Source organism: Cyprinus carpio, chromosome A5, assembly GCF_018340385.1.
Source record: "Cyprinus carpio isolate SPL01 chromosome A5, ASM1834038v1, whole genome shotgun sequence".
Lineage (NCBI taxonomy): Eukaryota > Metazoa > Chordata > Actinopteri > Cypriniformes > Cyprinidae > Cyprinus > Cyprinus carpio.
The window spans coordinates 16424203-16435569 of record NC_056576.1 but is presented as its reverse complement, the minus strand read 5'-3'; the positions used below and the strand labels follow the sequence as shown (position 1 = coordinate 16435569).

General features: G+C 37.6%; 1 protein-coding gene across 1 annotated transcript; it reads right to left on the bottom strand.

Annotated features, from left to right (window-relative positions):
• Positions 1–4233: 4233 nt before the first annotated feature.
• On the bottom strand, positions 4234–6028 carry LOC109082851 (C-X-C chemokine receptor type 2-like). Its single transcript, XM_019097683.2, has one exon. It carries the CDS (start codon positions 6026–6028, stop codon positions 5144–5146), a length of 885 nt encoding a protein of 294 aa, XP_018953228.2. The 3' UTR covers positions 4234–5143.
• Positions 6029–11367: the final 5339 nt, after the last annotated feature.

Sequence of the window (11367 nt, the reverse complement as noted above, 5' to 3'; positions counted from 1 at the left end):
AAATCATATGGAGTGGAAATTACGGAAACTACTGCCATATAAAGGAGAAGTTGCTCAGTTTTTTGGAGTCGGCTTAAAAGTGCACAAAAGGAACGAGCCAAGTTAATTTCTGACGGCATACCTTAAAACAAACGGAGCTGTTTATACTGTTTGTTTATGAGCAGGTTATGGAGTCAGTCACAGCATATTTCGACTAAGAGTAAAACGCATGGCAGCAGTCCGTTAGCAGTTCCCCACCGAACACGATTCAAGCTCGTGTACGAGAACCAGCGCCGTTAACGGTGGAATCAGGATAACAAAGACGGGTCGATTACACGTGAATTACTTCTAAATGTTTATTTTATTTTTTTTATTTTTTTATTCAAATGTTTGTTAAACGAGTTTAAATACGGACAATATGTATCCCATATACCATGTAGTAATCGGCCCGAGCTCGGCTGCCCTGCGGCGCCTCCGGCTCAGACTCGGTATCGGCGAGTGTTATCCGGGCCGAGTGTGGCCCGCAGCTCGCTCTCGCGCACGTGTTTGTGATTCGGCTGTAGAGCACTGGCCCGATTCCTGTTCACCGTAACCGGCCCGAGTCTGGCTGTAGAGTCCGGGCCACTTTTGGCAATGACTGGCTAGGTTCAGTCATATATGGTTTCATTAATTCTAGCAATAATTAACATAAAACTATTTTATACTTGACTTAAGACCTTTACAGTATCTTATAATGTTAACTACACGTTTAATGTCGTGAATTTGTCTCAAAAACAAATTAATCTGCGATAAACTGTAATATAATATATATATATATATATATATATATATATATATATATATATATATTATATACATACATACATACATATATATATATATATATATATATGCCTATATATATTAAAAGTGCTTTATAGGACAGAACATTCTTTAATATTTATAACAATAGCAAATCTATATTTATGCAACGCAGTGGGACATTCTTATATATGCTTGTATGTACAGTCGTGGCCAAAAGTTTTGAGAATTACATAAATATTGGAAATTGGAAAAGTTGCTGCTTAAGTTTTTATAATAGCAATTTGCATATACTCCAGAATGTTATGAAGTGATCAGAATTGCAATAAGTTGCCTATAGTCCTTCTTTTTGCCATGAAAAATTAACTTAATCCCAAAAAAACTTTCCACTGCATTTGCATTGCTGTGCTCGCATTAAAGGGACCTGCTGAGATCATTTTCATTAATCATCTTGTTACTGGCTCAGTGAGAATGTTTGACGAGCACAAGCCTGGGAGATCATTATGTTCAGCTGATTGGGTTAGAATGGCAGACTTGACATGTTAAACCTGGAGGTGTGATGCTTGAAATCATTGTTCTTCCATTGTTAACCATGGCGTGACCTGCAAAGAAATGCGTGCAGCCATCATTGCAATGCATAAAAAATGGCTTCACAGGCAAGGATATTGTGGCTACTAAGATTGCACCTAAATCAACAATTTATAGGTTCATCAAGAACTTCAGGGAAAGAGGTTTCAATTCTTGTAAAGAAGGCTCTTCAGGGCATCCAAGAAAGTCCCAGCAAGCGCCCCTAGGATCGTCTCCTAAAGAGGATTCAGCTGCGGGATCGGGAACGCGGAGTGCCACCAGTTGCAGAGCTTGCTCAGGAATGGCAGCAGGCAGGTGTGAACGCATCTGCACGCACAGTGAGGCGAAGACTTTTGGAAGATGGCCTGGGGTCAAAAAGGCAGAAAAGAAGCCCCTTTCTCTCCAAAAAAAAACATCAGGGACAGATTGATCTTCTGCAGAAGAGTATAGTGAATGGACTGCTGAGGACTGGGGCAAAGTCATGTGTCTCCGATGAAGCCCCGTTTCCCGATTGTTTGGGGTCATCTGGAAAAAGGCTTGTCCGGAGAAGAAAAGGTGAGCGATACCATCAGGTCCTGTGTCATGCCAACAGTAAAGCATCCCTGACACCATTCATGTGTGGGGTTGCTTCTCATCCAAGGGAGTGGGGCTCACTCACAATTCTGCCCAAAAACACAGCCATGAATAAAGAATGGTACCAAAACACCCTCCAACAGCAAACTTCTTCCAACAAACCCAACAACAGTTTGGTGAAGAACAATGCATTTTTCCACGCCCGATGGAGCACTGTGGGGCCATAAGGCAAAAGTGATAACTAAGTGGCATCGGGGACCAGAATGTTGAAATTTTGGGTCCATGGCCTGGAAACTCCCCAGATCTTAATCCCATTGAGAATTTGTGGTCAATCCTCAAGAGGCGGGTGGACAAACAAAACCCACTAATTCTGACAAACTCCAAGAAGTTATTATGAAAGAATGGGTTGCTATCAGTCAGGAGTTTGGCCCAGAAGTTGATTGAGAGCATGCCCAGTCGAATTGCAGAGGTCCGTGAAAAAGAAGGGCCAACACTGCAAATACTGACTCTTTGCATAAATGTCATGTAATTGTCGATAAAAGCCTTTTAAACGTATGAATTGCTTGTAATTATATTTCAGTACATCACAGAAACAACTGAAACAAAGCTCTAAAAGCAGTTTAGCAGCAAACTTTTTGAAAACTAATATTTATGTAATTCTCAAAACTTTTGGCCACGACTGTATATTGAACGTGCTTCATTGCGCTCTCAGGTGATTCATTCACTTTCATAGCGCGGGTGGAGTCTTGTACCTGTGCTCGTGAGTGTTGTCCGCCATGTTTGTGCAGTTTGGAGGCAAACAAAACAATGGGTTATTTACCAAGAGATATGGATGTATGGACTCATTTCGATAAAACACTTCTGGTAAGCACCGCTGAGCGTTTATTTTTAGTGGGGCTAAAAATAAACCTGAAGTATGCACTGTACGAGTGAAGCTTTAAGTGTGTTGTGTGTTTAAAACACACAGTCTATGGTTTAAAAGGTCGTTGTTTTCAAATAACCTCAACTAAATACAGTCGAGGCCAAAAATATTGGCCCCCTTGGTAAATTTGATCAAAAAAGGCTGTGGAAAATTCATCTGCATTGTTAATAAAAAAAATTCACAAAAATGTATCCTTTCATTGTATAATAAGAACTTAAAATGGGGGGAAATACCATTATGAAATAAATGTTTTTCTCTAATACACATTGTCCACAATTCAATACTTTTTGGAACCACATTCCACATTAAAACATCTATAAATGTTCTTCTATAATGCCTGATGATGTTAGAGACCACCTGACAAGAGATCAGAGACTATCCTTTATCCAGAATCACTTCAGACCCTTTAGATTCCCAGCTCCATGTTGGTGCTTCTTCTCTTCAGTTCACTCCTCTCATTTTCTATAGGGTTCAGGTCAGAGGACTGGAATGGCTATAGCAGAAGCTTGGTTTTGTGCTCAGTGACCAATTTCTGTGTTGTTTTTGAGGTTTGTGTTTGGGTTATTGTACGGTTGGAAGATCCAAACATGACCCATTATAAGATTTCTAACAGAGTCAGGCACTTACTGATTTTTTATCTGTTGGTATTTGATAGAATCCATGATGCCATGTATCTAAACAAGACGTCCAGGACCTCCAGCAGAAATATAGGCCCACAACATCAAAAATACAGCAGTATATTTCATTGTACACATGGGGTACTTTTATCCCTGTGTTCACCAAACCCATCTTGAGTGTTTGCTGCTAAACAGCTCATTTTTTAGTTTAATCTCACCATAGAAGCCAGTCCCATTTGTAGTTCCAGTCATGTCTGATAACTAAATATGGTTTAGTTTGTTTTTGAACATGAGCGAGGATAATTTTCTTGTAAACCCTCCCAAACAACATTTGTGTTGATGTAGGTTCTGTTGTACAATTTTTTTAAAGGTTTTCCACTGACCCTAGAGACTCAACTATTTTCTGCAGTTCTCCAGCTGTGACCCTTGGAGAGTCTTTAGCCACTCAAACTCTCGTTCTCACCATGCATTAGGATGAGAAAACGACATATGACCCCTTTAAAGTAAAATGTCTTCATTGACCATTTTACCATGTTATGTAAAAAAAAAAAAGTAGCATATAAAAATTATACAACATTTTGCTGGGTAAAATCAACCCGTTGTGCTGAGTTAAATTATCCCAACATGTGTTCTGTCCTATAATACCCAGCCCTAACATAACCCAAGTTGGGTTGTTTTTACCCCAGTGTTTTTAGTGTAGTGATTGTAAAAGAAAAAAAAACCTCATGACAGACAGTTTCAGTTAAAATGTACACTGAAATCAAGCAAGTAACAGTGAATTAAATGTGATTTATTTATAAAGAAAGACTGAAATGTAATGTGCAGGATCAAGCACACAATGCCAGAGAAGTTAACAAAAATAACAGTCAATAATTTATCAAAAATAAATCAAATCGGGAAACTCAGAAACCATGACATGACAACTGAAACATACAAACAACACCAGACAAGGAACTGATTAAAACCGAGGGCTTAAATAAACAGATAATTAACAGAATCAGAACAAGTGAGAACTAATGAGTAACTATGGGAACAAATGAGTGGAGGGAAAATGGGAACAAAGGAAACTGGGTCAAATTAAACAAGGAACAGAGAACAAAACCAAAAAAGAAATTAACCCTGACATGAAATGGTATTTTCTAGTATAAATTACTATGAAAATCTTTATTTACAGCTTTGAAAAATATATTTACAGACAAACCAAACTGTTGTATAACCACTTTCATTTAGTCTTTAACTAATTGCAAACAGCAAATTTCAGCTAAAGAATAAGTCTTTGTTGGCATCCTTTTTCTTTGTGTAGGGGTTGAAGTTCCTTGTGTGTTCAGAAAAGACACCCCTCTTTAAAAGCTGCAGTCAGTAGAGCAAGTGTGGTTTATCTGCCTCATCATTACTACATTCCTTCCATTTTTGAAGAGGAAGATGAAAGCTTACTAAAAATGTTCATTCTACAACCTTAACATATAAGAGCATATAAAAAGCAGAAGATATCCTTGGTTGGCTTCCACAGTCCTGTTTCGGGAATACTTACTTGGTAATTATAATATTTTGGGAATGGAAAAGTGTTATATTCAGGTTATAAGCTGAGGAAACATAAATGAAAAATGTTATATGTGCTTCCCTTTAAGCACACTTCAAAAGCAAACAAATAATATTAGATACAAAGTATACCAACAGAAAAGCTTCAGCTTTCATTCAGATTTTCTTGTGGCTGATCTGAATGCTGTTTTCTTCTGCATCGCAGCGTTCGAGCTGAGAAGGCATAAAGAAAGGGGTTCACGCAACTGTTGATAAAGAAAAGAGCGCCGGTTACATTGTTGCTGCCATCTGATTCCCATGACATTGCCATTAAGACCAAGTTGTTGATCATAGAGGGGGTCCCAAATATAAAGAAGGCCACCATGATTCTGATGACCAGTTTTGTCAGCTTGTGGCTTCTGAAAGAAACTGACTGACTTATCCGTTGGTGAAGTCGAAGGTAGAAGCACAACAGGCTGCAGAGAGGCACAACAAACAGCACTAGAGTTTCGACAAGTAAGATGACTATTTTTTCTTGTTTTTTGGCATAATCCTGATAACAGCGTAGAAGCCCAGCTTTCAGCTTCACGTTTCGATAATAAGGAGCATAAGAACCCAAAGCTCCACTTAATGTCCATATTCCAAAAATCAGCCCCTTTTGACCCTTCTGCCCGAGCTTCGCCCATCGCTGTGGATACAGCACCTGCAGGTACCTTTGCACACTCAACAAAGTGACAGAAAGCACACTACTGTAGAGGCTCCAGTACACTACATAGGAAAATAACTTACACAGACCTTGGCCAAAAACCCAGCCATTCAGGAGGGCATAAATCCACACAGGCAGAAATATCAGACTCAACAGATCCGAGACAGCCAGACTCAGCATCAGTTTTGGGGTGAAACTGTCATCCTTTAAATGCTGGGAGAGCATGACCAGCGCCGCAATATTACCTGGTACACCCAGCGCACAGCACAATCCAAGAACAGTGCTGGATGCTACCGCTGAGGTAGGGTCAAAGCGAGAGCTGTTAGAACTGTTCTGATACTCCATGGTCATCTGCCAATTGGTGATGTGAATATGAAGTTTGAGGTTTGCCTAGTAATAGTTAAGGAAGTAGTATCAGGAAGTGAACTTTGATCACAATTGTGGTCATGTGGAAAGACTAAACATTCTGAAAATAAAAAAAAGCATGCAAATGTGTGAAAAATTTGTGTTGTTAAAAGTAAATGATTTGCATACTATAAGGCTTTGGATTTGCAATATAAGGCTGCATGCACATGAATGCAGTGTTTGCTATGATTTAGGTAGCATTTCCTTCTAAAAATGTTAATGTATTGAAGTAAAGTGTTTAGAAGCTGAGCTGCCATATGCATGAGCTTTGTTAACATGACTGTTGTGGTTGATGCCGTTGACCTTATGCACAGTAGAGTGCATTTCCCATGGTAAGCAGCTACAGTAGTATGTGTTTGTACCCCCACACTCTCTGGAAATATCATTTTCAACCAAAAAAGCCAAGAAACTGAAGATTCACGGTATATCAGGTCAGTATCAGCCATGATTAGTGATTATTGGATTAATTTTGCCATCACATAACACTTTATTTAAGTTTAAACTGTATGTTGTAATGCCTTTAATTGTAATATTTAAATTATTTTTATTATTATTATTATTATTTAAAATGTTTTTGTTTTTTAGAAAAATCTCAAAAAAATCTATATATCTATTTTTATAAAAATCTAAAATAATATAAAAAATTATATCTATTTATCTATCTATGATTTAGAATTTTTTTTTTATTTTTTATATTGGCTAATGAAATTGTCTACAGAAAACATTCTGTGTCTGTGAGTATATAAAAACTGTATAAACAAAATAACATACACTTTACATTTTATGTGTATCCTTAGCATTTTTTGACAGCATTATAATTATGCAGTATAGTTCCCCTTAAGTAGGGCTTATGCATTTCCACCATTTATGCTGTGTAGTACTGCTTCTGTGTTTTCTATTTAGATTTGTATTTAAAACATCCTTCTTTTTATTTTAAGAAACCCAGATGTTCAGACATTGGGTCAGCTAATCAAACTGACTATTTCCATATCTGAATAAACTGTTTATAAAAGCAAAGGCAATGTCAATAACTACTCCTTTTAACTGCCTGAGTTTTCATGTATTTACACAGCAATGACCTTCAACCTAATGTCAGCCAATGGCACACATAAATCTGACGCTGTGGACAAAATGATAGGAAATTAAATTTTGAACCACTAAATGGGTTCTGCTCTGAGGTCAGGACAATGGTAAGATATATAAATTCAGAATCGTCTCCCCTGTAGTGTTTCCTGCATTGTTCACACGTATAGTCTTTACGTTATGCTAATAGATCCATCCCGATGGCTGATGCTGTGATCTGATATGGGAAACCGTTCAGGAAATAATACATATGTATTGCGTGAATATTGATTGGTTCACTGGTTGAATGTTTGGTTAAATGGCAAACAGATTGGTTTTTTAATACATTGGTATAACCAGACATATACTGGTTTAGATATATTGGATTGATCAAGCACACACTGGTTTGTTCAAGTCAACATTGGTTTCCTCAACTATGTATTGGTTTAGATGCATTGGTTGGCTCAAGCATATATTGGTCTGATCAAGTATACATTGCTTGGTTCAATTATAGATTGGTTTGATTAACTAGACCTGTATATTTGTTTGTTCACATATATATTGCTTTAGAAACATCAGTTGACTCAAGTATGTATTACCGGTAGTTTGTTTATTTAGTATATATTGGATTATTCAAGTATATATTGGTTTAGATACATAGATTGGCTCAAATATATATTGGTTTGTTCAACTATAAATTTGTTTGTTCAAGAATACATTGGATTTTTCAAATATACTTGAGCCAACCAATGAGCTGAGCTCACGTGTGCTTGTAGAGGAATCCCAGGTAGCTAAAACGGTTTGGCCCGATAATGGCCCAGAACCAGCAGGCCGGATGAAAAAACTTGGCCCGTCTGCAGTTGTGGTTGCCAGACTCGGCATGGACATGGGATGAATGACGACCCAGAATTTACCCAAATACACTGGCCCGTGTCCGGCTGCCAAAACTGTCGGCATTGGGCCACAATCATGCAAAAAGAACTGAAACACTGAAACACTGAAACACTTAGCTGGTACTGGCCTGAGTCTGGGTACTGAAACTGAGCCAACACCTGTTGGCTCAGTTTCAGTACCCAGACTTTCAAATTATTTCATGGCCACAGATGTTAGAGCCACAGGTCTGTAGTCATTAAGTCCAGTAATTTTGGGTTTCTTTGAGACAGGGAACATGGTAGAGCGTTTGAAGCATGAGGGTACTTCGCACAGCTCCAGTGATCTGTTGAAGATCTGTGTGAAGATGGGGCCAGCTGGTCAGCACAGGTTTACAGACAGGCTGGTGTCAAACCGTCTGGGCCTGGTCCCTTTCTTCTTTTGCTTTTTCTGAAGACCTGATACACATCCCCTTTACTACACTTAAGTACGGTGGGGGGAGGGGGGGTGCAGTTTCAGTATCCAGACTCAGGCCAGTACTGGTTAAGGGTATATATATATATATATTACAATTTCTAAAATACGTGTTTTAAAGACTCCTTCCAGTTTTGATATAAAACCAGAGCTTTGAATAATTTGTTTTTGCACAAAATGACATTGTTACCTTAAAATCCTTAAGATGGCATCTACTTCCAACTAAAATAAAATAATATTTTACAGTATCCTTGTTAAGTACATGTACTTATGCATGTCAACTAAACATGTCACCTTTACAAAGTTTAAGGGTTTGGCCCTTACACCATTTATTTTCATGGCATCCCCACCGACCCCATGAATTACCCCATAACATCCACATGTGCACAATATATGAGTGATATTAGAATTTATTTGAAAATAAAAAATCCCAGAGCTTCCTCAAGTAAGTGTACCCTAAAAGAGGGACAGAGTGACAGAAAGAGATACAAAAAGGGGAACAGACAATGACATTTAAATGCATTTAAATTTTGACTGTTGACATTGAAAATGATGCATGTGTTTTTTCGAGGGTATCAGTTAATTTCTTGTTTGCCGTTTTGACAGTGTCTGCTTGCATATTTTAATCATATTTGGTAATTCTCTTTAATGTATTTGATCCATGGGAAATTTATCTAACATAATATTTATTACTTTGTCATCATTATTTTGTTTTAAGGAGTTAAAAATGTCTCTTATCAACCTTGATTGACATATTCTGTCACTTTATTTTGACAATTAAAGTTTTGGGTGTTTTTTTTTTTTTTTTTTTTTTGTGAGCTTTTGGGCTGGAAATCGTCCATCCAATCTGGTAGCACTGCCTCTAGCACACAAAGAGATGGATTTGAATGCAAAACAGGAACGTCCATCACCTTCCCTATAGCAGTACTATCACCTAAATTTCTAAGCCAGTGACTAACCACTTCACTTTCACTGATGCTGAAACTGGCATGACTGCTGTAGAAATAACTGTTGTGTATGGGAGAATATAATGTATGATTTAAGTATGTTTTAATTAGATTGCATAATATGCAAAACTCATGATATGCAGTATAATTTGGGTTACAATTAGCACTTTTGTGGGTTTTGTGCTAAAATGTGTGTGTGATGTCAGTCATTGAGCAGGTACACCATTTTATCTACCACCCAAACACATTATAAAAAAATAACTTCTCTGAAAACTAAAAATTTCTGAAAATGTGAAAATATATTTTTATTTATATTGTAATATAATATTTATATTATTTCTTAAAAATATTTATAATATTTATTCATATTTAATCATATTTTGGCACATTTTCTTAAAACAAAAGCAATATTAAAGACAGTGACCTTTCCTTGTCTTCTTCTTTTTTCCCCCACCATTTTTAGACTTCATAAAAATACATTTCACACGATTTAAATTTAGATCGGTGATGCTAATGCAAATACTCCACTTCACTGTAACTTGCAGCCCATATACTGCTCTTGCTAAACAGCCTCCAGCGAGGCAAGCAGGCATGTTTTGATTAGTCCCGCGGTTTGTGGGGACAGAGAAATTAGATTCTGTTTTGGAATTGAGACAATTTCAAATTGAGGCCTTTGTTTCAGCAAATATTATATATTCAATGCAGCGGCAAAACACACACGCACACACAGAGCAACAGAGAAAACATTGTAAACAAGCAAAATAAATTGGCTGAGAGAGATGAGGTGTGGTGAGATTTCTCTGCAATAATGCAAAATTTATTTTCACTGAGTCAGAAATGTCTTTGGTTAACTGTTTGCTGAACTGATATGGGTCGTATCTAAAGATAACTTCGTTAAAATGAGAGACCTAAAACCGGATTATTGAGCATACCTGTCTAATTTCATCAACAGAATGGAGTATGACTTTTACCATGACCTTCAAGAGCAGAGCATATACACTGCAGGAGACTTTCAGATGCAATATATCTTGACGTCAACTTAAAGACTTTCTTATTGAGCAAACACAATTGATTGATATGTATGTCAATAACCATTTGAAGGGTGATCCGTTTGTTTGTATGATCATAATGACTATGTCCACGTGATTGGCTGGCGAGAAATGCAAGGCAGGGCAAGCAGAGGAGGAGTGAATCAAGACACGTGAGGAAAAGAGGACAGACAAGAAGTAGACAGATGGACATGGAAAGAGGTGAAGGGAGCAAAAGAGACACTGATGAGACAGGTGGAGGATAAATGAAGAGAGAATGAGGGAAATAATGAGTAGGCCGTTAATTGGATTGGAGGTACGGTTAATTAAATCACCCTTCTGTCCTGTTGCGGAGATACTGACAGATCAATGTCAGCATACACGTATACCTGTCAAAAGTTTCAACACCCGTGAACGAATGTTGCTCATGACCTTTAGGTCCTTTTGTACTAAAGGCTTATGCTTGTACACATATACAGTAGGTAGACATCCAAAACGTCGTTTCTACCGCCGCTCGTACCGCCGCCGCGGCGTCTGCAAAGTGCATTTGCAGCTTTTGACCGCTGAGTGGCGCTTTAATCACATGTTTTCAAACAAGCGCATCAAAGCACTTTTTCGCAAATAGACGTCAGCTTTGCCTCACCGAAGTGTTATATTTGATTGCAGTCGGGGAAAATGAAAGAAAAAATATTTAATATTCACAGATGAAAGTTTAGTCCTTATTAAGATATGTGCGGTTTCTTAGAACGAATTCAAGCAGGATAAATGTCAAGCCTATGAGCCTGTGCTTATATTTTCTCTACACCCATATTTTTAGATTAGACACATTTAAATAGTGTGCAGTATTATTTATATAATATGAATTATGTGTTATATTATTAAAAAGAAAATGTGGTTT

Excerpts from the sequence above, each read along its gene's own strand:
- LOC109082851 (XM_019097683.2), bottom strand. The coding sequence starts at position 6,028 with ATGGAGTATCAGAACAGTTCTAACAGCTCTCGCTTTGACCCTACCTCA.